At 45.5% G+C, this 27,364-nt stretch overlaps 2 protein-coding genes across 5 annotated transcripts in view; both read left to right on the plus strand.

Annotated features, from left to right (window-relative positions):
• Positions 1–3,596, plus strand: part of OGT (O-linked N-acetylglucosamine (GlcNAc) transferase) — a 36,652-nt gene extending 33,056 nt beyond the window's left edge. For all 3 annotated transcript variants that reach the window (XM_058714361.1, XM_058714362.1, XM_058714364.1), the window contains one exon: positions 1,331–3,596. In XM_058714361.1, the coding sequence (XP_058570344.1) occupies positions 1,331–1,505 (175 nt within the window). In that variant the 3' untranslated portion in view covers positions 1,506–3,596. The remainder of the gene's footprint in view (positions 1–1,330) is intronic.
• Positions 3,597–5,190: 1,594 nt separating this feature from the next.
• GCNA (germ cell nuclear acidic peptidase) lies at positions 5,191–26,972 on the plus strand. 2 transcript variants are annotated; one of them, XM_058714366.1, is made up of 12 exons: positions 5,191–5,831; positions 8,748–8,802; positions 13,239–13,382; positions 14,231–14,277; positions 14,682–14,718; positions 16,017–16,099; positions 18,950–19,294; positions 20,510–20,600; positions 23,713–23,857; positions 25,081–25,219; positions 26,195–26,399; positions 26,712–26,972. In XM_058714366.1, exons 2-12 carry the CDS (start codon positions 8,756–8,758, stop codon positions 26,956–26,958), a joined length of 1,530 nt encoding a protein of 509 aa, XP_058570349.1. In that variant the 5' UTR covers positions 5,191–5,831; positions 8,748–8,755; the 3' UTR covers positions 26,959–26,972. The 2 variants fall into 2 exon arrangements, with proteins under 2 accessions (XP_058570349.1, XP_058570348.1); XM_058714365.1 differs by having other exon boundaries at positions 5,191–5,792.
• The last annotated feature ends 392 nt before the right edge of the window (positions 26,973–27,364 follow it).

A 27,364-nucleotide genomic window follows, 5' to 3' on the forward strand; every position in this document is an offset into this window, starting at 1 on the left:
TTTTTTCCTGTCTCTGAGCAGAACCATGGTCTTGGTGATATTCGTAACACTTTTTTAAAATGTTTTTACTTATTTATGTATTTTATTTATTTGTTTGTTTGTTTATTTATTTATTTAGAGACCGAATGTGCAAGTGGGGAAGGGACAGAGAGAGGGAGAGAGAATCCTAAGCAGATTCCACACTATTGGTGCAGAGCCTAGTGCGCGGCTCAAACTCATGAACCGTGAGATCATGACCTGAGCTGAAGTCAAGAGTTGGATGCTTAACCGACTGAGCCACTCAGAAGCCCTGGAACACTTTTTTTTTTTTTTTAAATATCGAAATAAACAGTTCATGTACAAGTGGGAAATGATGGCAGTAAATGTAGTACATTTCTTATCCCTTAGGGTATTTTTCTTATTAAGATATTCATAAATTGAATACTTCATATGTTTGGGCATTGGCTATTGTAAATGATGCTTCAGTGGACATCTTTGCATGGCCAGGTTTGCCTGTATCTCTGATTATTTCTTGTGAATAGATTTAAAAGTGTTCATGATATGTCAGAGGGTTATGGCCATTTAAGTTTCTTAACACACACATTGGTAAATCGCTTACCAAAAGGGTAAGCAGTGTACATTCTAACCAGTAATACATAGGAGTAGGCACGTGTCCTTGCCAATTCTGTATTTTATTTTATTTTATTTTATTTTATTTTATTTTATTTTTTTTTTAATTTTTTTTAATTTAATTTAATTTTATTTTATTTATTTTATTTTATTTATTTTATTTTATTTTATTTTATTTTATTTTATTTTATTTTATTTTATTTTATTTTATTTTATTTTATTTTTTGACGTTTATTTTTGAGACAGAGAGAGAGCATGAACGGGGGAGGGTCAGAGAGAGGGAGGCACAGAATCCGAAACAGGCTCCAGGCTCTGAGCTGTCAGCACAGAGCCCGACGCGGGGCTCGAACTCACGGACCCCGAGATCATGACCTGAGCCGAAGCCGGCCGCTTAACCGACTGAGCCACCCTGGCGCCCCTATTTTAAAGATAGAAATGAGATGACGGGGGAAAGCATGGTGTCTCTTGGCATATACTTCTTGAGGAACGAGCTGAGTATTTTCAGAGGACATGGAGGTAAACTTGATTGTAAGTGTTAGCATTATGTTAGTTGTGATCCTTTAATTTTTCAACCTTGAGGTCAGGGTGGCCAATCAGGAGAGAAAATTGTGTGAAGTTCAGTCGTGTATTTTACCACAGAGGTAACTAGGTATTTATGAGGGCTAGTTCTGAGTTTCTGCTCTGATTTTAAAACTTGGTTCTTTTTTGTTTTCTTACCTAGCCTGAAGAAAATCCGTGGCAAAGTCTGGAAGCAGAGAATATCTAGCCCTCTGTTCAACACCAAACAATACACAATGGAACTAGAGCGGCTCTATCTACAGATGTGGGAGCATTATGCAGCTGGCAACAAACCTGATCACATGATTAAGCCTGTTGAAGTCACTGAGTCGGCCTAAATAAAGACTGTGTGAACAGGAGATTACCCCTGTACCTGAGCCTCAACTTTCCAGGGAAAGGGAACTAGAGAACGTACTTTTTACTTACTGTACAGTATCATGTTGCAGATGGGTGACAAATGATCATAGAATAGCACAGCCAGACTTGCTTCCTGCATGATAGGGAGAGACACGAGATGGGAAACTGCTGTCCCACAAGGAATCTCCACAGAATTTTGCAGCAATCAGGTGGTGCGTAGGTCTGGAAGGTCTGTTCTCCTTTGGTCTTCCATGGGATGGTTAGTGTGGAGGGGAGATGGAGATTGTCCAGCCGTTTTGTGATTCCATGGATTGATCAAGTCTTCTGAATTAATTTTTTCTTTATATTTTGGGTATTGGAGCTTTTAAAAATGTTTGGTTTCAGGTATTTTTATTCACGTGAAGTGTATATGATTCTCTTGAGATAAGGTTTTAAGCTAAAATGTTGCCCCTTGTTTTAGTTTCTGAACTCTACAGATTAACGGGGACTTTGCTGGTGTAGTCTTTTTATAGGTTTTATAAACCACTTGAGCCTATATCAGTCATTTTAGTGTCTGACCTAATGTTTGGAACTATCAGTGCTTTGTTGGTTTAGATGATGACTTAAACATTTTTTTTTCTGGTCCGTTTCCCATTTCCTTCTCTTCCCTTCCCCCACTTTAAAATTTCTCCTGTAACTCAGCTGACGAAACGAAGTCTGATTTTAAACATCCCAGAGTGTTTCTCTTAAACACGTCATCTGGTGCCAAATGAAAATTCTTAGGAGTGATAATTATGCAAGGCGTAGTTGTGGTACTGCCATTGATGATGATGATACAGATTTTTTGGGCCTAGTTTTGACCTATTTCACCAGTGTTTTATCTTTGACTGCCCCTCTATGCTGCTTCCAAAAGTGATAGTGTGTGATAAGATTTTTACCTTCCTTTCTCAAGTTTGTTTTTTTAAGTGAGTCCTGTTCTTCCTATTTCTTTCAGCAGAAATGAAATCCCAGGTAAGTATAAGTATTCGCATATTTGATCAGTAAGTCACAGTTATCTTCAGTACATTGAATAATGTTCATCAGAAAACATAGGTAAAAAGCTGAAGGACCAGCTGTGTAAATGAGTAATTATTTTTCAGACCTTCTAGGGTATTATATAATAACTGTCTTCTGGACTTGAAGTCTGTACGGATCAGCCTCAGTGGTAGCAAACTGCACTGCTACTTGGTTTGGAGTACAAATTAGACTTTAGCCCTCCTGGAGCTTGAGTTCTTGGTATTTAAAAACCATAGGAATAAAATTACTGAATTTCAGCAAAGGATTGAGGGCTTGAGGCTTAAACAAGCCAACATATGAATATATGTTTTGTGTTGCCGTACTGTACTTATGCTATCCAGTAACAGATAATTTTTGTCTGCTAGTAGTGTTCTAGATTATAATGTCTTTCCAAAGCGCTGAGGCAGTGCACCTATTCTGTAGTTGCAGCTGATGCCTGAATGTATCCTAGTTGACAAATTATTGATTAATAAGAACTTGAATTTCTGAAAGATTCTTACTGTTAACCAAAATCTGAGCAAGGAGTCTCCAATGTAATTCTTGCCAGAATTACATGGTAATGAACTGTGTGTACCTTCTAACAATGTAAATCAAGAAACATCAGTTTAGGGATTTAATTTATTTTTTACACGATTGAACTGTCAGTTAAAGGTTGCCAGCATGGTTGCAGATAAACTGATGTTTGAAATTCACCAAACTACTTCATGTGGAATAGGATAATATACTTCAGTGCCCTCAAGGCTGTGGCCTTACAGCCATTTTACATAGCACATCATTCCTCCTATAGGGATGAACTTTTTCCTGGCACGAAAAGTAGCCGCTCTGGTCGAAGCTTTGCTTATTGTAATAGGCTTTTGTTTCCAGGTAACATGTCTGTGGAAGACCTAATTCTGAATAGAGATATAGATATTATTGGAAACTAATTGTTTTTTCTATTATACTCCGCTTTATCAAAAAAGTAAACATTTAAATTGTGCTACAGAAATCCAGATGTTGTCTTGCGATCCTTAAACAATAAATGAATGATTTGCCCTTAATGTGGCTGATGTATTTTGTGTTCTGTTAAATTGAGCGTTGGACAGAATAATTGGGTCATCCAGTGATGAAGCTTACATGTGAACAGCTGCAAACAACAAAAGGACCAGATTTCCCTAGTGTAGCTGCAATATTAAGAGTTTTCTCAGGTGTGGTAGAGGGGGTGGGGTTGGTTTATGACCCGTTACAATGAGGACAGAGCCTGTAACTCCCAGCACACCCATTCATGTTTTTTTTTTGTTGTTTTGCTTACAACTGCTCTGGCTTCATCTGTCGCTGTAGTCTTACTCTTTGTGTGGACCATTCATTCATGCTCGGTATTTGAACTCAGCCACAGGTATGAGGGAGGATATTGGTGCATCAGGGACCAAAGCAGGCTGTTTAGCTGCCCGTTTTCTCAGAGATAATAAATGGGGAAATTTTTTTCAATAAAATTTCAGGGGCACCTGGCTGGCTCAGTTGGTAGAGCATGTGACTCTTGATCTTGGGGTCGTGCATTCAAGCCTCAGGTTGGGCATAGTGCTTACATTAAAAATAAATTTCAGCTGATTTATGCCACCCCCCCCTTTTCTGTGGGTTGTGACTCTCAAAGCCCTAAATGGTCTGGTGTGTGTTTCCTAAGAGGTGGTGGGGGCAGAAAGGTGTCCAGTAGCCTACTCATAAACATTCTTACCCCTACCTTCTTCTGTATGTTTTGAATCTACCTGGGTTATTTTCAGTCTACTTCAGTTTCTCCTGCCTTCAGTCTAAAGGAGTTGTGTGTCTTGAATGAGCTTGTGTAACATGATTCGATTCCAGTCCTAACCCACTTTTTACTTGAAGCACATGCCTCTTCATAGTAACTACAGCTAACGCTCTGGTTCTTTGCCCAAACTTCTAAGGGACACATATATGTAACCCCCATTTTGTTTTTATAGACGAGGCTTGTAGAGGTAAACTTGCAAGTTTGTTGTAGAGATAGGGTTCTAATGATAAACTCCTTGTCACTTGTTACATCCATTCAGAATACCTTTATACACGTAGGCAGTTTAGTGCTTAAGAGTTTGGATTTTGGAACCAGGGCTGCTACTCTCTAGCCAGGGGATCCCTGTAAAAGGAGTGCTCACACTGCCTATTTTTAAGGTGTCTTAAGCATTAAACCCACATAGAACACTTGGAACAGTGCCCAGCATGAAATCAATATTAATATAATATTATTCATATCTTTAAACGCAAGGAGGTTTTATTTGTATTCTGTTGGTTAAATGCTTAAATTCTGAAATGTATGGGTGTCCGCCAGAGAAATGGGCACCATCCAGAAAGCGTTTACTTGCCCAGTTTATGTTTTTCAACGTTTTTTTTTTTTTTTTTTTTTTTTTTTTTTTTGGGACAGAGAGAGACAGAGCATGAATGGGGGAGGGGCAGAGAGAGAGGGAGACACAGAATCGGAAACAGGCTCCAGGCTCCGAGCCATCAGCCCAGAGCCTGACGCGGGGCTCGAACTCACAGACCGCGAGATCGTGACCTGGCTGAAGTCGGACGCTTAACCGACTGTGCCACCCAGGCGCCCCCAGTTTATGTTTTTCTCGGTGTGTTTGGAGCAAGTGCCAAAAAGCCTGAAGTAACCAACCCCTCTATCTTCAGGGTTTGTTGGGTTCTGGAAACAAACGTCACCGTCCGGTGTTGCCAGGCACTGTTGGATTAATACCTTGCTCTTATCTAGGGGTCTAGGTGGCCTTCCCCCATTTCCTCCTAGCTCAGAGTAGTGTGGAGGGTGGGCAAACAGGCTTAGAGGTTTGGGCGATGCAAGCAAGGAGCTGGGGCTTGCTTATCCAAGTTCTCACAGATGAAACTTCTGTGGGAATATTCAGCCCAGTTCTCCCGGGTCACCCAAAATGCTCATTTTAGGGATCGGCAAACTACAGAAACGGGCTCCGGGACCTGAACTCTGCACGAAATGGCGCTTTCACGACAAAACAAGTGGCACCCGTAGAAGTGATAGACCTGACTCCGGAAGCATTGCCTCTGGGCGCCAAATTTGAGTTCATAGCCACGAAGTTCAAATTTGCCGCGTGACCGCACTGTGATAGGTGGGTACAGGGAGGAGCTCAACACGTCAGTTTCCCACTTCCCGCGGAGCGTGCCTGAGCCTATAAAAAGTCTTGCGCCTGGCTTCTCAATTGCTCCGGAGTTCCCACGCCATCCACTACTAGTTGGAGGTGAGCAACAGTCAGCTTCACCAGAGGCGGCTGTAGCAGGTAGGTGGCTTGGTGGGGCTGAGGTGGGTACTGAAGCGGGAACGATCTTGAAGCTCATCCTAGCTGAGGAGAGCTTAATTAAAACCAGGACCGCCATATGCCCTGGACACTGTCCATGAACCTTGGGACTGAGATTACGGCAAAATATGTTGTCTGTTTCCACTTTTAAAAAAGGCTTTTGGAAGAAGCGATTTTAAGCCTTGTTATACTGTGCTAAAGTGAAGATGAGGAACGGGGGCCTGAGGGATCCCAGTGGGGGCCCGAGGGAGAAGTGGCCTGGGGGAGGTGGCCTGTGATTGTACAGGGGAACAATTGTTGCGGAGGAGCGCCTAGGCCTGAGAATGGTTGGCTGGGTGACACTGGGGTGTGGAGGTGTGGGGGTGGGGGAGGTGGCGTGCTGGCTAGGGCATCGGGGCATTCGATGCCTGATCAGGGAAGGTGGGCTGAGGTCAGAGCAGGGGGTAGAAATGGGGGCAAATGGAGGGTGGGTAGGAGTGTGTGTGGGGGGGGGAGGGTCAATGCCTGATCTGCTAGCGGCGGCGAGTGGGGTGTAGGAGATTTTGAGGCCCAGTTGGTGTAAGCCCTGGGGATAGAAGGGGCTGGAGGCACGGGTGAGTGGAGGTTTTGAGGCTTGAATGGTGCAAGCCTGGCAGGGTGTGGAAGGGGGAAGGGGTCTGAGCCTGTAAGACCTGAGAGTAAGGTGTTGAGGACTGGTTGGTGCAAGACTGGCAGCAGCGGGGAGGGGTCCGGGCCTTTTGCTGCAAGACCTGGGGCTGGAGGGAGGGCGGATGAGTGGAGGCCTTGATGCCTAATTGGTGCAAGATTGGCGGGGGGGGGGGGGGGGGGGGGCGGGTGGCAGAGTCTGGGCCTGTTGCTGCAAGACCTCCTGAGGCTGAGGGGGGAGGCTGGGCGGGTGAATGGAGGCATTGATGCCTCATTGCTGCAAGATTGGCAGGAGGGGGGAGGGGTCTTGGCAGGTTGCTGCAAGACCTTGAGGTTGAGGGGACTGGGCGGGTGAGTGGAGGCATCCATGCCTCATTGGTGCAAGATTGGCAAGGAGGGGGAGGGGTATGGGCTTGATGCTGCAAGACCTCCTGGGATTGAGTGGGGGGGGGGTGAGTGGGTGAGTGGAGGCCTTGATGCCTGATTGGTGCAAGATTGGCGGGAGCGGGGAGAGGTCTTGGCGGGTTGCAAGACCTCTTGAGGTTGAGGGGCGGTGAGTGGGTGAGTGGAGGCGTCCATGCCTCATTGCTGCAAGATTGGCGGGAGGGGGGAGGAGTCTGGGCCTGTTGCAAGACCTCCTGGGATTGAGTGGGGGGAGGGTGAGTGGAGGCCTTGATGCCTGATTGGTGCAAGATTGGCGGGAGGGGGGAGGAGTCTGGGCCTGTTGCAAGACCTCCTGGGATTGAGTGGGGGGGGTGAGTGGGTGAGTGGAGGCCTCGATGCCTGATTGGTGCAAGATTGGCGGGAGGGGGGGAGGAGTCTTGGCGGGTTGCAAGACCTCTTGGGGTTGAGGGGGCTGGGCGGGTGAATGGAGGCGTCCATGCCTCATTGGTGCAAGATTGGCGAGGAGGGGGGAGGGGTATGGGCTTGATGCTGCAATACCTCCTGGGATTGAGAGCGGGTAAGGCGTGGTGGGGTGGGGGGAACGAGTGGAGGTGTCAAGGTCTGATTGGTGCAAGACCGGCTGGGTGCAGAAGTGTTGGGGGAGGGGTCTGGGCTTGGTGTAAGAGCTGGGGGGGGGGGGTGGAGGCAGGTGTGGGGGGTGGAGGCAGGTGGGGGGGCTGGTGGAGATGTTGATCTGATTGGTATAAGACTGGCGGGGAGGTGGAAGTATTGGAGGAGTCTGGGCTTGTTGGTGTAAGACTTGAGGTTGGGCGGAATGTCGGGGTGGGGGCTAGTGGAGGTGTCCGGATCTGATTGGTGTAAGACTGGTTGGGGGGACGGAAGTGTTGCGGGAGGGGTCTGGGCCTGTTGGTGTAAGACCTCTTGGGGTTGAGAGGGGGAGTGGGGATGGAAGACGGGAGTGGAGATACCGAACTCTGATTGGTGTGAGGCTGGCTGGGGGTGGGAGGAGGGAGGAGCCTAGACCACCTGGGGATGAGAAGCAGGGAGTAGGAGGTGGAGGTAGTGGTGAGTGGAGGTTTTGGGAGGTTTGGGGGCCATATTGGTACAAGACAGGCTGAGGCAGAAAGTGAGAATAGGGGGATCAGGGCATTGGGAGAAGGTGTAGAGCATTTGAGGGTGAGGGTGACCTGATCCGTGTAAGACCAGTGGAAGGTGGGGTACAGTAAGGGGGTAGGGAGGGTAGAGGTTGGATAGAGGTTTGTGTGGGGTGTGATGGCCTGGTCTGTGTAAGACTGGCTGGGAATAGGAGTAGAGAGGTGGAGGGATGGAAGAGGATGGAGGGGTTGAAGCCTGATAGGTTCTTCTTGGGGCATGAGGCAGGAGTAGGGAGAGTGCAGGTATGGGGAGAGTGGCCGGCCAATTGGGATGTGGGGAGTGGGAATCCCTTTGAGGGAAGATCTCACTGGGCCAGGGACTGAATAGGAGTTAGTGCATGAGGGAGAAAATGTATCCTGGGGCTAGTGAATGAATGATTGTCCTTGAAAATGTGGGGGTTGAGGTAACTTAACATCAGAGGCTGGCATGTGCTTTGGGCTTTCTGAGTGATCTGCAAAAGAACCTTGGTGGGACAGGGTTCTTCTCTGATGGGGGGTGGGGTGGTATACCTTGTCTCTAGTTTTCTCCATCCAGGAAAAGTCTGCAACAAATTTAAATACATCTCATTTCACAGAGCAAAGTTTTGGCTTTAAATTAGGGTGAATAAGCTGCTCGAAGATAAATGCAGAATGTAGAAATGTTTGTTCTGGGTTTTCGTTTTCTTTTAAAAGTATGTTTTTGTCTTGACTGTAGACACGGACATGTCGGAAGAAGTACCTGGCCAATCTAAGATTGAAGAAGATGATTGGTGAGACTGGAAAAATTCTCTTTTCTTTTTAGTCCTGCTGTGTTGGCAAAATGATTTTCTCAAAAAGTATATGTTTCTTTCATTTAGAGTCTGCAGGGTGTATGATTTGGTTAGTCATAAAAGGAGAATTGTGAAAAGGGGCCTTAGAATCATATGAGTCCAGCCTCTTACTCGATGTATGAATCCTCTATATAACACCTCTATTAGTGGCTAGGAGCATACTCCTCCATGAAGCAACACAGTGCATTGTTGAATATGCATAATTCCTAGAAAGTTCTTCATTCTAATGATTTTCAAATAAACATTTGAGCGTAGATGTTAAAATTTATTCCACTTTTCATTATATTGCTTATATTTAAAGAAATGAAAATGTTAATGAGATACTATTTTTCATATACCAGATTGGCAGAGATGTAAAAAAATTGATAATAACTGGAGTTGGCAAATTTGTCGGTGAACGGGCAATTTCATATAGCCATTGTGAGAGTATAAATTGGTGCAACTTTTAACTGCCCATGTTCTTTGACCTAGTAATTCCACTACTAGGACATTTTCTTTCCACGTTAGTACAATTTTATCTTATTTAATATATTAAATTATATATTAACTAATTTAACATATTAAATAAAATTGTACACATACACACACCCATATACTTAAGTGCATAAACGTGGTTATATCCTACATTCTTTTTGTGTAGTTCACTCTTACTGTTTCTTGACTCCTTTTCCCCTTCTCCCATGTCCCTTCTCCCTATAACTCATGTTTATTTAATTGTACACAGACATACACAGGCTGTTTTGGTCTTTGTTGAGTTCTGTGGAAGAAGGATGTATGACTTAATCTTAGCATACAGAGAAGTACAAGGATGTTCATCGCAGCACTGTTTGTATTAACACAAATTGGAAAGAGTTTAAATGACCTAAGGGTGTAGTTGAATAAATTATGGTTCCTCCAAAAAATGTGCAAAAGAACCGAACGTACTCCTAATGGAGAGATTTCTAAGATACATAATGTGAAAAACTGTAAGCCATAGAAGAATCCATATAGCATAATATTTATTTTAAAAGATGTGTGCACTTGCCTTGTGCTGGTATGTGTTTATGTTTAAGAACTTTCCAGAAGAATAAATAAGGCACATTGTTTATTCCTGGCGAGTGGGACTCTTGGAGGAATCAGGGACAAAGTGTTCCTCTTCCTTACTCCTGTTTCAGTGTTATCACTCACAAAAGTATCTGGTAAGCATTATAACGTGATAGTCATTAAAATGGAAGGGGGGATTAGAAAATAATGCAGCAAATACACATTGGAAAATACACATCTTAAGAAGTAATGAAAAGAACTGAATTCAATGTTATTTTCCTATTAAGTAGCAAATGAGAAATATTTAATCCTGTTACTGTAATGTTGCTGAACTATGTGCTGATCTAAACCTTTGGGAAGGATTATAAAACTATAAAATTGGTTGTACTTTTGATTAATTTGACTTTGGGGAATCAACTTTAGGAAGATCCAATTTATAAAAGGAATTAAATACACAAAGATCCTTGTAGAAGCATTCAATTAAAGAAAAAATGTGTGTTACCAAGAATACACCAGGTAAAATTCTAGCTCTTTCTAGGACCCTCAGTCACTTGACCCAAATAGTGCATGAGGGCAGATGGTTGGCATTAGTTCTCCTGAGAAGTAAAGAGGCAGTCTGGTTTATTAGTCAACCCCTTGCAAATTCGGTTAACAGGGTCATTGCTCTAGCTTTTGATGAAGAATTGACAGACCTGAGTTCTTGAACCTACAGATGTGAAGGCTGGATCCTGGACTTCTGGTTGGAGATTGCTTTTGAGGCTGGACAATGACTGACCAGTCTCTCCACCCACCCTCGCTGTGTGTCGAGACTATTACATTTCACTATCTGGGCACTGTATTTTCTTTAATGCAGACAACACTGTTAGTTTTTTGTGTGTTTGCTCCTACTTTGGGCTGACTCTGTACCTTGTGTAACCTTCAACATAAGGTTCACGTAAATGGGTGTGTATACATAGTTTTTTAAATAGAGAAGATTATTCCTTCGTGAGATCTCCTAGGCAAAGTCTTTTAAAAACGAGGTTCCATAGGGGTGTGGGTGGGGGGATGTACAACAGTGAAAGGGATCCTTGCAACCGCTTTTTGAGATTCATTCATTCTTTTATTCAGCAAAATAGTTGAGTCCTGACTATACTGAACAGTGTGTAACAGGTATGTGTCCAAATCCTTGCATGGTTTACTCTCTGGAATGGGAGATAGAAACATGTAAACAGGCAATTCCAATATAGCGTGATAAATGCTGTGATGGGGGACAAGTTCATGATCCTGCAGGAGGGCAGACATCTTGTTGAATTTTCGCAGTAGCCCTATGAGGCAAGGGGTTCTTTGACAGCTGAGGCCCAAGAGCTTTATTTACAGAAGTCTGGGTAAGAAGTGATGGTGGCTCAGAGTGGGGTGGTAATAGTAGAGTTGGAGAGATTGGAATGAACATAGGGTCTGAGAGGTTTTTCCACAGTTTTGAAATTGGGATGCATCCAAAGTACAAGGGAGGGTTTGGCCAGAGATAGTGATAGTGGTAGGAACATTGAGTTCATCGTTAACAATAGAGAATCGGGTGTAATTACAGATAGGACGATAGACTCATTGGTGGGAGGACAAGGCAATTCCTGTCTGATTGCTTCTATTTTCCCAGTGACTTATGAGAGAAGGTAATTGATAGAGTGGAGGAGGTTCTGGCAGTTTGAAGGCAGAAGTGCTATAGAAATCCATAATGCAAGGGGTGAGGGACCGGTTTTCACTGATCACTCAGAGCCCAATTCGTAATCTCTGATGGCCACTGACTGTTGCTTTTTAGCGCAGGATTCTTTGTTAATACTACAACAAGAGGGGCGCCTGGGTGGCTCCGTTGGTTACGCGTCTGACTTTGGCTCAGGTCACGATCTCACAGTTCATGAGTTCAAGCCCCGCGTTGGGCTCTGACAACTTAGAGGCTAGAGTCTGCTTCGGATTCTGTCTCTCTCTCAAAAAATAAGTAGACATTAAAAAAAAATTTTTTTAAATACTACAACAAGATAGATGGGGAGAAATACCATATTTTATTAAAAAATTTTTTTGAAGTTTATTTTGAGAGAGAGAGGGAGCAGGGAGGAGCAGAGAGAGAGAGAATCCTAAGCAGGCTCTGCACTGTCAGTGTGGAGCCCAAAGTGGTGCTCAAACTCACAAACTGAGATCTGAGCTGAGGTCAGATGCTTAACCAACTGAGCCACCCAGATGCCCTGGATCCTTTGAAGTTTTTGAAGGTTTTTGTTTAATGCATCTTCAAAGCTTCTAATGTGATTTCTTAGCCCTTTCATGATAGGGTTCTGGTTAAGCCAACTGGCTTTTCCAAGGTGCGTCTATTCTGCTTTGAAACACTGTCTAGGAACTTGTACTCCTGGTGGCAGATTATACTTGGAAAAGGTATCTAACAAAATTTGTCTCCTTTTTGACCACCTGTTTTCTTCTTAGCACTTTCTTCAGACTGCTTTTCCTGTCGGTTACCATCCCACGTGGAATTCGATGATTTGTCTTCAGGGATTAGAGTGGGGTTCTCTGTCATGTAACTTGTGGCATGTTTTCTATCCCTTCTTTCTTTTGTCTGACCCCTAATTGTGTGTTGTGTGTAACACAAAAGTATGTAAGAACAGAGTTGAAGCACGAATCACGTTTGAGTTTATATGGAGTGCTGTTTGTCGATAATAGGTTTCAAGAGAAACAAGATCACGTTTTGGCCCATACCTGGGAAACCTTTTACTCAGCAAGAGTTTTCTTTACTAACATAAAAAAATTTTTTTGAGGCCTACTACGAAGTCCAGTGTACAGTGATTGATAAATGAATAGGAAATTGAACCAAGGGTGTTGAGCCAGCATGTGTCTTGGAAGACTGAAAAACTTATGTAATCAGTCCCAACAGTCAACCTCAAGGCTAAAACAAAAGCCCTCAAGAAGTGGTGGTTAAGCTTGGGAAAAAAAATAGTTACAGAGAGTGAGGGAGACAAACCATAAGAGACTCTTAAATACAAAGAACAAACTGAGGGTTGATGGGGGATGGGGGAGAAGGGAAAACGGGTGATGGGCACTGAGGAAGGCACTTGTGGGGATGAGCACTGGGTATTGTATGGAAGCGATGAACCACAGGAATCTACCCCCCAAACCAAGGGCACACATTACACACTGTGTGTTAGCCAATTTGACAATAAATTATATTTAAAAGAATTAAAAGACAAAAGTGGTTAAGCTTAACTTTTTCTGTGGAAAACCTTATAACTATCATGGCCCTTTTGGTTTTCTCTGTGTCACAACAACTAATAAGATTACCTGTGATCAGGTCCTAGAATGTAGCCTGGCTCCAGCACCAAAGTGATGTTTTATTGCAGGTGGATTGCAGATGAATGTCATGGAGGGATGTCCGGTCAGCTGCTGTCTGGAGAACTGAAGGATCTCAAGCCAGAACATGCTTTGGCGTCGACTCAGGCATTACTGTGCAGCTGTAATGTGCCAGGCAGCCTGCCACGGGAGGGGTGAGAGGGGAGGTGTGGGTAGGTGGGATGAGTATTGGGGCCTCTGGCACATTATTGGGGGGTAGAGAAGCGAGAGGCCCCAACATCATGGTTCCCTGCAGAGAGCAGTTGCAGCCTTGAAATCACCCTTTGTTTGCTCCCCGAGAGCCAAAGCATAAGAGACTCTTAAAAAACTGAGAACAAACTGAGGGTTGATGGGGGGTGCGAGGGAGGGGAGGGTGCTTGATGGGTATTGAAGAGGGCATCTTTTGGGTTGAGCACTGGGTGTTGTATGGAAACCAATTTGACAATAAATTTCATATATTAAAAAAAAAAAAAAAAAGATGGCCGTCAGCCTTGTCCACTTACCTAGATAGCAATCCCAATAAGTAGGCCCTCTTCAAGCACTAAAGCCCCAAAAGATGTCCTCCTTGCTCTTTTTTCCTTCTGATGTTTAATTGTAATCTCTTCATCCTTGAGTCCTTTCACCCGTGGCCCCCTTTCTCAGAATTCACTTTTGTATCCTTATTTATTTATTTATTTATTTATTTATTTCACATCTTTAAATAGAAATCACTTGGCAGAAAATGGGCTTCTCGCAGGCAGCTAGTGGTGCTCAGCTAACATTCTTCCCCTATCTTTGATTCTGCGGTTAAAGGCTAAGCAGCCTGTTACTTCTCATTTTTCTTCACCGCCCCCCCCCCCCCCCCCCGCTGTGATCCTGATTTCATAAGCCCTTACAACCTTTTTGCCTCTCAGGAACTAGAGGCTCTGATTTGTGGTTCTCTCCATTTGAGGTTTTGGCCATGTGGCTATGTATGATGAGGAGTAGCCTGCCTTTATAACCACGTGTATTTTCTTTTTTGCAGCTGCATCATTATTGTGGACTCAGACAGTGAAGAAGAATTGGAGCCCTGTAAGTAGAGTCCACTTGAAGCAGTAATTTCTGTTTCCAGGTGTAACTTAGCCATGCCTTTGTGGAGATGACTGAACTGATTTGGGACGTTTGGGGTGAGCTGGTCCTGGACTTGTCCCCACCAGGGCTCGCTCCAGATGGGTCAAATGAAGATTATTTCCCTGTTGTTAGGAGCAGGGACAGTTCTCTGTGCTGCTTTTCCAGTTTGCTTCCTTGACCTTTTTTCTTTAGGTGTCCTTACTTTTATTTCCTCTCTATCTCCCATGAGGGGATATGAGTCTCCCATCCATTTTAACCAGCCCTAACTCCTGGACTTTGGTTTTAGGGAGTTAAAGATATGGGGTAACCAAATTTTTATCATGCTTCAGATGCTTCCTGACACCCTCTTTCTTTCTCTGATTTAGTTGTGACCAAAAAGAAGCAGCAGAAACAGAACATTAGGTGAGTAGGAAAAGGAGTGAAATTTAACAATTTTTTGAGGAATGATGCTGTGGGTAAGAAGATTTAAGAATAAACTTCACATGTCCTCTCAATACTGTGTTCAGGGTCACAGTGCGTCTTTGATCTCACCACCCGGTTGAATCTTAGATTCTTTATGCCAGGCCCATTATCTAATTGGTTAGTTTCTCCCTCAGCATGTCTATGTGATCTGCCCCCTCACTTTCAGTTGCCACTACACAGGCCCTTACCCGGTGAAGGGGTGTTGCCCAGGTGCCAGACTATAGGAGGTGATAGAAGAATATTACTGGAATAAATCCAAAATAGGATGCTTAGATAACAGAGGTTTCCACATTGACCACTTGAATGAACTGTAGTGGATTTACTGAAGTATGATTTTCATACAGCAAAAATCACACGTTTAGGTGTATAGTGTGATGAAATTTGATAACGTGTATGGTAGTGTAAACATTACCACTATCAGAGGTTCAGGATATTTTTGTCACTGTTATTTACATTTTTAAAATTTTATTCTTTAATTTGTAAATTTTCATAATTTTCCAATATTTTTATTTATTTTCTTGACAGTGAGGGAGCTCGAGTGGGGGAGAGGCTCAGAGGGAGAGAGAGAATCTTAAGCAGGCTCCATGCCCAGCGTGGAGCCCCACGCAGGGCTTGATCTCATGACCCTGGGATCATGACCTGAGCTGAAATCAGGAGTCGGATGCTTAACTGACTGAGCCACCCAGGTGCCCCAAGAAATCCAGAAAAGAGTTTCAAGGAGGGAATAAATGAGATGGCAATGGCCCATCAACCTGGCAGCTTAAAATCGGTGACCATGGTGAAAGTGGATTAGCGGATTTATGTCTGCGACACGTGCAGGCAAATCCTCTGACAGGTGTTTTGAGTAATTTTCTCACCCTAAAGGTGTGTAAGACTTCTCGTACACTGTTTGGAAAGTACAGAAAGATGGTGAATTTCAACCTTTTGGGACCTCTGACTGAAACACCAAAGGCAGCCGAGAACGAGGGCCCCACAGGGGTGCTCACCACCCACACCCTGGGTAGCACAGGGGTTCTGCCATGTTTGACTCCCGCCAGCCCATTTCACTCAGTATTTGACAGATGCCTCCTTTTGAAAAGAGGTTCCAAAGAAGGGGAACAACCGAGTTACTACAGGGACCAAAGCAAGAAAATGTTTCCAAGTGGTCCTGTGCATCATAGAGGAGTTGGAAGAGGCCATGGGAAGAAGACTGGGGCACTTAACGTTTCTCTTTTGTGTTTCCCTGTCTCCTCACTCAGCTGTGTGGTGATTGACTCAGACTCTGAGGATGAGTACTTCCGTGAGAACGTCAGAGCTCAGGCATATGAAATAAGCAGTGAAGGCAAGTGTACTAGTAGTAACTGAGAAGGAGCTGAGCTCCGCAGCCCTCACGGTGTAGTGATTTCAGGATGCGTGTCAGCAGCCGTTCTGTTCTGAATCACTTAGTAGCAAGTGCCTCCATTTCTTCCCTGTGTGTGCTGGATGTGGCCATGGCCAGAATTCCCCTTGCTCCCCGCCCTGGTGGATTTCCAAACACAGCAGCAACTGTTCTCTCTGCTTCAGACCTTGGGCACCCTCCTCCGTAGAGTTCTTGGCCTGCCAAGCATCAGGGAATCAGGGGCCAGGAAGTCAGGAACTGACACTAGGGAGGTGTGAAGGCCGCTCCGCTCCTCCACCTTCTGGTCTTTTCTGAACTCTTCCGTGTGTGGGAATGGCAGAGAGGGCAAGCGATGAGTGAGGGGCATGGGCTCATTCTTTCCGGCCTGATGGAGACTAGGTGGGTGATGGTTCTGAGTCCGCCTACAGGAACTTCTCAGGGAGGAACCTTTGCTTTCTCCAGCTAGCTGTTCATCTTTGCCTTTCACTGTTCTCTTTGTTTTCTAGAGATTTCTGTTTTTCTCGGAGCCTGTTTCCCACAGCAGATCTTTGCCCCTTTGGATTCAGAGGCCTATTTATTTATGTATTTATTTACTATTGTTTAAATGTGTGTTTATTTATTTTTGAGAGAGACTGTGAGCAGGGGAGGGACAGAGAGAGAGAATCGCAAGCAGGCTTCGTGCTGCCAGCGCAGCGCCTGATGCGGGGCTTGAACTCACGAACTGTGAGATCATGCCCTGAGCCAAAACCAAGAGTCAGAAACTTAACTGATGGAGCCACCCAGGCACCCCCAGAGACCCTTTTAACCTTGCGGGAGGCATGGGGCTACACTCACAGTTCAGAACCTGTTCAGTGGGTGTGAAATGTAGGAAGGCCAGGAGCTTCTTAAGCATCAGGAACGGTATGGTACTTGATCCGTCTTTGCTTACTTCGAGGTATAGGGCATGATGCATAGGCCTCTCCTTAAGTTACTAGCTATTTCTTTGGTAACCACCCAAGAGCTACCATTGGCCAAAGTTCCCTGGCTAACCTGGGATGTCAGAGCAGGGAGACGAGACGGGGCTTGGAACTCTACACTCCTATTTTACTACCTGTCCCTTCTGATTTATTTTTCCCCTTCCTCTCCAGCTCTGGATGTGCCTGAGTGAGATGGGGGTCCAGGTGCAGCAGAGTAGGGGCTGTGACATGACAAGCCGCTATCAAGGGCCAGGGGGAGCCCCAGGGGAAGTAGCTTTAGAGGTAGGGCATGAGTGACAGAGCCAGAAACCAATTCGTCACCACAGGCCGCCACTTGCTGACCCATTTAGTCAGAAGATCCCTATGTTTTTGAGGATGACCTTTGAACTAAGGTTTTTCTGACCTTTCTGTTGGGTGGACCCTTCACTGTGGGCATTCATCCCAGTGATGGAGAGATGAGGAGGGCCCCGATAGGACTGTCTTTGTGTGTCTCTTTACTGTTCTTCACGTGCCCTTTCTTCCGTTACTGTAATGAATTTAGGTACTTTTACAGAAAAAGGAGCTTGACCACATATTTCTATGATCACTTCTAACCTTTGTCAGTGTACAGTCATTTTTTTCATAGATTGTCAGCAGTGTGTCCCTACTCTCTTTTTTGTTGTTGCTATTGTTGTTGCTTTGTTTTTTACTTTCAAGTGCAATTGGGAATTCTTTAAAATTTCTAAGAAGGATGACTTTTTACCATAGCAACACCCACTCCTTCCTCTTTATTGCATATCTGAAACTCTTTGGTAATTAAATGATAGAGGAGAGTCTCAAATTACATGATCCCAAATCTGCAATTGTAGGATAAAGAGCTTTTGCACCACAAATATATTTTTGCATCTTGTCTATGCTGTAGTGTGTGTGTGTGTGTGTGTATGTGTGTGTGTATAACATCTGGAATCCTAGAAACCTGGAAGTTGGGCTCTGAACAGACTCCAGAGAGCATGTGGTATTTTAGACATGCCATGCCTCATTTCCAGATGAAGGGATGCTCGGGGAGGGCAGGGACATTCCAAATGTTCCCAAGGTCTCTCAGTGCTGGCGTTAGGACTGAACCCTTCACACTAACATCAGTCGCTCTGAGAGCTTTGCATTTATGGACTAGTTAGAGCATTAAATTTTGTCTAACAATGGGAGCAAATTCCACTACCATCTACTATCAGTGTAATTGCATAAAGTATAGAAAGCAAAAGTTCAGGGAGGATGTAATCTCAAGGACAATCCCTTAAATTATAGAGCTCGAACTTGGTAGGGAAAAAGCCTGCTTTATTCTGATTTCTCTTGTTTTTCTGTAGAGCAGTGACAGCACACAAGTCTGTAGAGCTGTGTTTGGGAACCACCGAGCACCTGCAATGTGCTACATAGTGTGATTTGGAAAATTGCCACTAGACTTGGGTTGCTATTTTATCTGTCTCTGCTCTCAGTCAAGTAAAGAAGGGATAGAGGGAAAACAATCTAAAATAATGGATTCTTTTTTTTTTTTTTTACTTTAAGTTTATTTATTTTGGGGGGGAGAGAGAGAACCAGGGAGAGGTAGAGAGAAGGAGAGGGAGTCCCAAGCAGGCCCTCAAGCGCAGAGCCCAACATGGGACTTGAATCCCTGAACCCTGAGATCAGGACCTGAGCCGAAATGAAGAGTCGGATCCTTAGCCGACTGAGCCACCCAGGTGCCTCTAAAATAATCCATGCTTAACTGTGAGTCATAATGTCACAGCTTCCAGTTTGTTAAATTTGTGCTCAATAATCTAAAGTGGAGTGTGAAAGGGGGACAGAGGGAGTATATTTCTACATGATTGTGTCTTTTGAATTTCAGATGAGGTTCTATATGTGTCTTCTAACATTGAGAAGCCTGCCATCGATGAGCCTCCAATAGTTATTTCTGATGATGATAGTGATTTTGAGGGCCCCGTGATGATCATAGATGACGATTTGTGTGGTCAGGGCCAAAGCTCCTCAAATGAAAAAGAGATGGAGGCCTTTGATGTCTGCCAGCACAATTCATCTGCTGGTGTTGCTGAGCTGGGCAGTGGTGAAAATCTCTGCCCACCGCCAGGTGTTGCTGAGACTGAGGTGGAGATTCCAAATGAAGAGCCGGCACCTGTGGTGGAGCAACCAAGGAAAAGGAAGAGCAAAACCAAAAATATATGTGTGGTGCCCGGTAAGCCAGTTGAATCAAGTAGGCCTGTCCCACTGAACAAGCCCAGCACCGCCCCCCCACCACCTGCCTGCAGTGTGCCAACCATGCCTGCCATGCCCTTTCCCCTGGATATGTCTGTCTTGTGAGGTCTGCCTGTCCTGATCGCCGACCTTAAGCCATCTCAGCAGGTCCCTAGTGGCCAGGGGAGACAGCCATCCCAGTGAAAAGGATCTTTCTGGAAATGGGGGAGGAAGGCCCACGTCTTAGTATTTTACCATTCCCTCCAACTGGCATGCTTTCTCTTTGTGCTTTCTGGCCTGAGGATATAATCCCTTTTTTCTTGGGACCCAGCCCAGTGTTCAGTTCCTGTAGGGAACTGTAGGTCGGAGATGTTCCACCCTCCTGGATTCCCAAAGTTCTCAGACCCCTGTCTCTACTAGAGCACTTACCCAGCTGTCTTTTGTTGTTGTGTTTTTGAGAAAGGGGGGTGCAGGTGAGCTGGGGGGGACAGAGAGAGAAGCAAGGCTCACCAGAAACGGAGCATGAGTTCACCCGATACAGGGCTTGAACTCACGAATTGTGAGATCATGACCTGAGCCACCCAGGCGCCCCACCGCCTCCAGCTGTCTTATAATATGTTTCTGAAACTGTTCCCCCAGTAGATGGTGAGCCTCTTGTGAAGACCTCTAGGAAAGACCCTAACTCATTTTGAAGTCTCTCCCAGGGTCTAGCCTGGTATTTGGCACATAATAGATGTTTAATACTTTTTTTTTTTAAATAACCAAATAAATGATACTCGTGATGGGGAAGTCTCTGGCTAGAGCAGTTAGCAGTATATGGGTGCTAGAAATCTTTCCATCTGGCTTGCGTATCAAGTGTTGGCGCTGCCTAGGATCCAGTCTTGCCCTTGGAACAAGTGTGGACAGCATTCCTTACACTGCGTGTGCCTCAGGTGCCCACACAATCTGACCTATAGCGGCGTGCTCATGTGGTCCCATTATAGTCCCTGGTACCTATGACAGAACCCTACCCAGTGTACACTCTGCTAGCAGCTCTGTGATTCCCATAGATAAAAATCTGTCACGCTGGCCAATAGACAGTATACAGGCTTTAGACCGTTTTCATTTCTAGATGGTGCTCTGGGTGTGGCTGTGGGGCCTCCTCCTGGGTTTACCTTTCTGCCAGCTGCTTGCTGGGATCAATTTTCAGGGTGCAAACGAGCTATTCTCTTTTCAGCTGTTACAGCACCAAAAACACGTGGGCCTTCAAAGAGGTTTGCTTCTAAGAGGAAGCCCCATGCGGCAAAATGTGACAAAAGCCACACTGGGTACGTACTGTCGGTATCGGACTGAACGGGAATTGATTGGATAATTGTCACGTGTTAAGCAGTCCACTGGGCATGAGAGAGGGTCTTCAAGGGGATGAAAGAGTCTGGTGGTGGGGGGGACAGTGTGTCCATCCCTGAATTGGAAGAGCATAAGAGGGGGGAGGAGGAAAGTGAGGAGCAGCCCACTGCTCCACACCTCCCTTTGCCCCCACATCACCTCTGGCCTCTTGAGGTTTCCTTGGTCCTTAAACTCCGATCAAAAAATGATGTGTGGCCAAACCAGAGCCTTTTTTCAGGCTAAATACTGCTTCGTGGCCACCAGTTTACGCTAAACCAAAGCAAACACAGTGGAGATGGTGAGAAGGCAGAACTGACATGTTCTAATCCATTGGTGTTGGAGGGCAGTTGTCTTCCAGGTTTTTCTAGGACTTGGGATGTGCCCAGTTGCTCCCACTACTGTTTTTATTCTTGCACATTTTGAAGGCATCAACATTAGGGTGAAACTGCTTGTAGTTCCTTTCTTTTTATGAAGTTATAGGTAATTGAGCCTGAAAACAACAGGTCATTTGGACCAAGAACATATTAATACTTGAAGCAAAAAGCTAACAGGTCTTTTTCATTCAGATTCCCCCAACTTCTTACCTTTTCCCTTAAAAATAGGATGTTGTAAGCCTAATTTTCTTCATTCTTACTTGCATTCAGGAGTAATATATACTTATATCTGACTTCTCTTAACAAGACCAAGGATATGTCTGAAGCCTGTGTGTTTATTTTGTTTTAACTGTATTTTGGGCCAATAAATGCATCTTTAAAAATTTTTTTTTCTAAAATTTACTTATTTATCTCAAGAGAGCAAGAACAAGTAGGGGAGGGGTAGAGAGAGAGGGAGACACAGAATCTGAATCAGGCTCCAGGCTCTGAGCTGTCAGCACAGAGCACGATGCAGGGCTCGAACTCACGAACCGTGAGATCATGACCTGAGCTGAAGTTGGACGCTTACCCGACTGAGCCACCCAGGCACCCTGCCAATAAATGCATCTTATGGGAAGAGGAACGGTGTGTTGGGCACTGGGACAACAGAGCACCTTGGCCCTGAACAGAGGCTCTCCTTGTTTCTGCACTTCCTGCCCGGTGAGGTAGCTAATGGAGTTTGGCGTGTTCTCTCTTAGGTGGATCCCCTTTCAGCAGAGTTTCTTTTGATATATATTTCAGCTGCTTTGCCTGTAGGGCCACGTGTGTTGGGTGGCTCCCAGGTTGCTTTGCTGTGGTGTGACGTAACAGAAGAAGGCATGTAAGCTGTCCCTTTGTGTCACTGTCCTCTGCATCATCCAAAGGAGGCCAGTCTGTTTGGACTCCTCACTATTGCCTCGGTGCTTCCTGTTTCAGTCAGGAGGCTTCCTGTTGTGCTTAGCGTTTGTTCCTGTGTAGCTGGTCATGGTGTCTGATGTACCCATTTGGGGTCTCGTTGGTTGCTCTGATGTGGAGATTGTTCCATCTGTAGCAAAGTGGCACAGGCGTTGTGGGGAAAGGTATGCTAAGCCACAGGGCCTGCTTGATGTGAGCGCTGATGCACGTGGGGGTCACGTTCTCTACCGAGGCCTGCAGGTGGTTTAGGTTTTCATCTGCTACCTTTCCGGGTGCAGATTTGCTTTCAGAGCTAAGTCATTGGAGGCCGAAGTGTTAGTCACCAGGGGCAGGCTTTGGGGTGAAGATGCTTACTTTTAGCTGTCTTTGCCTCATTTGGTATTTCTTTCCTCTCCGTGCCCCAGCCACCCCACTGTGATATAAGGGGTTAATGAGTGTGCTACAAAATCTCAGTCTCAGGAGTTCTGTTGAGTTAGAAGCTCACTTAACCTGTGTCTGCTCTGGTTTTATGTGTCCAGCTCTGTGGGCTCATCTCTTTGGTCTTGTGGATTATTGTTGGCCAAGAGAAAAACACTTTAGTTTAAATAGCTGTTACAAGTGTGAGTCCTTTATGTGACTAGCACTATTCTTTGTGCATTTGAATTAGGCCTCGAAAGATGGGGCAGCAATAGTGGTCTAATGGGAAAACCATGAGATTTGGGCCAGAAGATTCAGCGTCTGGGAACTTTGGGCAGGTCACCTAACCTCTGACCTTCAGTTTCCTCATCCGTCAAGTGGAGATAGGAAGAAGAGCAATAGCTTCTTTGGGGAGTGGTGGTGAGGATCAAATAAGGTCATGCAAAAAAGAAGGTCTCCACAAATGGTAAAGCACTACACACATGGTTGTTCTCAGGAGAGGTAGAGATGTGCTCGTTCTAGCAGTCATGGGCACCTACGCTGTGCCAAGGCATGAACGAACTGTGGGAAATCACAGTTCCTGTGCAGAGAATGTTTAACTTTGCCCACTTTGACCAGAGTAGAAATGGTAGCTGGAACACAGATGTTGGGACCAGATTGACCTGGGCCTTGAATGCTAGGCCCAACAGTCAGTGAAAAGCCAGGGAGGGACATAATTGGAACATGGCCTAGAAAAAATGAACCTGAAGTGTGTGTGTGTGGTTGGACTAGAAGGAAAAGAGCCTGGAGGTTAGGAGCACAGAGGAATGCTGTAGTGGCAAGGCATCGAGGGGAAGAGGGGAACTTGAACTAGGCTCATGACCGTGGGGTGGAAAGAAAGGCTGGATAGAAGAGATGATGTGAAGGAGATAGCGGTCTTTGTGCCTGTTGAATATATGGGGCAGGGGAGGAAATGAATTTTAAAATGTCTCTGAGGTCTTCAGCCTGCTATAACAGAAGTCAGGTAGTTAAACACATTGCGGGGGGGGCATACTCCCGTTAATCAGGTGGAAATTTGCATCAGGCGATTGTAAATTCGGAACTGGATCCCAGGAGAGAGATCAAGACTGCAGATACAGGTGTGAGATCACTCCAGTGGAGGTTGTAACCACAGACTTCACATCTCTGAGGATGCAAGCAGTGAGTAGGAAAAGTCTACAAATGGAACTTTGGGAAATGCTCTCCTATAAGGTAGTTAGAAGGAAGAGGGACCGGCAGGTTTTCTGAGTCTCTCCGGATATGACCTGTACGTATGCATTTCTGCTGTTTACTTCTTTAGCTATACAAAACTCAGTTGAATTTACCTTTGCAGGCATTCCGTGTGCGAAATACCTGGATGTTTCTTGCATGACGTGGAAAAGGCAAAGCAGTATTCTGGAAGGAAGTTCAAGAAAAATAAGGACAGCCTGGTTCAGGAAATGTACAGTCTGTTTAACAGATCTGTCTTTGACAAAAAGGTACAGTCGGTGAATAGACACTTAATGAGCACCTGTCATATGCGCAGTGCCCTTGGGTGCTGTGAGGTGTGCAGATGTGCTAGCTGTATATTTCCTGCCCTTGAGAGGTGTCAGTTTAGATGGGGAGATGATACATGCACACATGAAAGAAACAGACAATGTTTGTGGGTAAAACTATATGGTACAGACTTGTTACCAGCACAGGACATCAGCAGAGGCAGAAAAATCACTGAGCGCCTCAGTGGTGAGGAAATAAGATTGGCTGTGGAGTGGGGGGAGACTGAAGGATGTGGAGAGAGTGGCAGTGATGGGGGAAGAGGGCATGTGTGAGGCATGTGTTAAGGCTTGACTATCTGGAAGAGAGGGTTTATGCTGAGGAAAAATGGGGAAGAGCTGTGTGACCTTGGGCAAGTTACCTCCCCCCTCCCTTGCCTCGGTTTTCTTGGTTTTCTCATCTGCAAAATGGGAGCGATAATAGTACCTGCTACTTCATAGAATTATGGTTGGGCCTAGGGAAGGTAATACACCTGGAGTACCTAGAACAGAGCCTATGACCTAGTAAGTGATACACGTCGGCCATCACTTGTTTTTGGTAGCGTAGCACTAGATAACGGAGGGCCTTTGGAATCAGATTGGAGGGGGGCGCTGAAATTGAAATCAGCAGGCACCACCTCACAGGGACAGGATAGGACACAAAGCGTCTACTGAGGGAAACTAACCTGTCTGTAGTGTGGGGCCTGTACTGGATTGGAGAGAACCTGGAGGCAGAGAGACTCAGTGGTCATTAGGTTTTTCAGACTCTTATTATTGTTGCTGATGAAATTTCCTGCCGGTATAGTTTTCAGATCTTTCTAAGGCTCCCCAGCCTTTGGGTAGATCACTCCTGATGACTGGGGTTTACCTCACGGGACCAAGGAGTAGACCAAGGTGCATGTACAATCTCACCTCACCACTTTTAGTACCCACAGGGTTCCATTCCTACCTCGGCGGGTTTGCACTTCTCTCCCTGACGCTTGTCCCCGTGCCGGGCAGCGCATATCTTGCTTTTGCGCACACTCAGCAGCCTCCCTCAGGTCCTGATTGCCCATCAGTTGTTCTCACCTGGGCTTCAGCCTGGCTTTGATTCTCCCCAGAACGTTTAGGCTTGCAAAACTCCTGAGCCAAGATCCTTTGGTCTGCTCGAAGCTGCTCTCTGACTTGCCTGCTTTGCTTTTTGTTCTCAGCTGCCAGAGAAAATCGATATCGGCTGGAATAAGAAGATGCTGAGAACTGCTGGCTTGTGCACCACTGGCGAGACACAGTACCCGAAGAAGGAGCGTTACGCGAAGATCCAGATTTCTCTGAAAGTCTGCGACTCCGCAGGTGATGGCAGCCTTCTGACACAGGCCCATGAAGTTACTCTTAAGTCCTGGTGTTTTCTGGCAGCCTGTGTCACAGCTTCTCCTGCCATTCCTGGGTAGATAGGCCTACTACGAATGTCTTGCTCAGAAGACATTCTTAACGGATGTCTCCTCATTCCTGAGAATCCAACTTGGCCATCTTTCCATTAGGGTAACTTTCTCACTGCAGCTAGCTTCCTGCTAACTGAGGTTCAGGGTCCCCCGTAGCTAACCAATCAACCAGATTTTCATAATGACTCTCCTGTCATCATTCCTTTGCCCCCACCCAGGTGTAAGGCCTTGTCACCTCACCCTTCTCCCTGCTCCACTCAGTCTCCTACATACCACTGTGTCGCTTTTCCATAAAACACCTGGCTTTCCAGGCTGTCGCAGCCTGCCCCCCACTCTGCTCAGCCAGGCTTATCTCTAAGCATGCTGCCTCTAGCGTGTCCTGTGCTTCAGCGAAACTTTCTTCACACTGCCTCTCAGAATGCACCACACACCTTCCTGGCCTTGTCCTTTGTTTGCATTTCTCACCGCACCTAGAATGGCCTTTCAAATTTGCAAAGCCAGTCAGTTGTTAGGGGCCCAGCTCAGAATCCCCCTTTTTCCCTGGAGCTTCTCCTGACCAAATCCCAAGGCCATAGCCACTGCTCCCTACCCCGTCCACTTAACGTAACCCAAGTCTTGACTGGGTGTATTTGTAGCAGCAGCATCCCCCCAAAAAAAGAGCATGCTGGAGCTGTCCTGAAAGGATTGTTGTCTCTGACATCAACAAAATCGGTTACGTAGGGGACAGATGTCCCTTTCAGAATCCCGGGAAGCTAACACTCATGACTGCCCATGTAGACTTGTAGCACATGGCTTTGTATGTGGTGGGGTTGAGAGTCTAGTGGGTAGCAGGCCAGAGGGAATGGGTTTAAGTGCTCATGTTTCCTTTGCCTCCCTCTCTTCCAAGACCGCCTTCGGGATACTTTGATCCATGAAATCTGCCACGCGGCCTCCTGGCTGATTGATGGTGTTCGTGATTCTCATGGCGACTCATGGAAGTTTTATGCCAAAAAATCGAACCTGGTGCACCCAGAGCTGCCCCTGGTCACCCGTTGCCATAACTACAAGATTAACTACAAGATTCATTATGAATGCACTCAGTGCAAAGCCAGGTGAGACCCTTTGCCTCTCAGACTTTCCTCTGTTCTGTTTCTGCTATGACTTCCAGCTGGCTCTCTGTGATTTTGTTGGTAAGTATGTGGCCAGCTGGCTGGACGAGTGAAACATCTCTACTCCTTTCCGTGTCTTCCTCCTCCATTCTCTTCTACTTTGAGCTGACCTCTGGCTGCTGCTGCTGCTTGGTACCCCACTCTCTGAGAAGCCAGGCAAAAAGTCTTGCTTTGGGCCAGCGCCAGCAGCTCGGAGAACGTGCTGAGGTACAGTGACTGATTCCCTTACTGCATGATGTCTCTTTTCCTCCTTAGAGTCGGCCGCTACACCAAATCATTGAACACCGACCGCTTTATCTGTGCCAAGTGCAAGGGGACTCTGGTCATGCTGCCGCTAACTCGTAAGGATGGGACCCCCATTGTGCCCCATGTGAGACCATTTGCCAAGTATGTGCAGGAGAATTATAGATTGGTTAAGCAGTCAGCGGAAGGACTAAGCCATGGCGATGTGATGAGACAGCTCAGCAAGGATTATGCCCTTAAGCACAAGCGAAATCCTTAAGGTTATCTGAGAGTATACTTAGCAGTGGAGGACTCAGCTCGCACAAGAAGTTTTAGAAAACATTTGTTTCTGCAATGAATACTAGGATTTAAGTGCGTTTTTATAGCTTCATACTGTAGTGATGATTGTTTTTAACTAAGGATTCTGTTGGTAACCATTCTGTGCCTTTGACAGTACTCAGAAGCCCTTTGGGTCCACCTTGGGTGTTACTTAGACTCCATAGTTCAAAATACAGTAAGAGACGCACAGAGTTTTAAGATTAAGACATAGAACAAGATACAATAAGAGAAACCCATAGTGTTAAGACGTAGAATAAGATATAGTAAGAAAAACCCATAGTGTTAAGACCATAGTTTTAAGATTAAGATGTAGAGGGGTGCCTGGGTGACTCAGTCGGTTGAGCATC

This window comes from Neofelis nebulosa, chromosome X (genome assembly GCF_028018385.1).
Source record: "Neofelis nebulosa isolate mNeoNeb1 chromosome X, mNeoNeb1.pri, whole genome shotgun sequence".
NCBI lineage: Eukaryota > Metazoa > Chordata > Mammalia > Carnivora > Felidae > Neofelis > Neofelis nebulosa.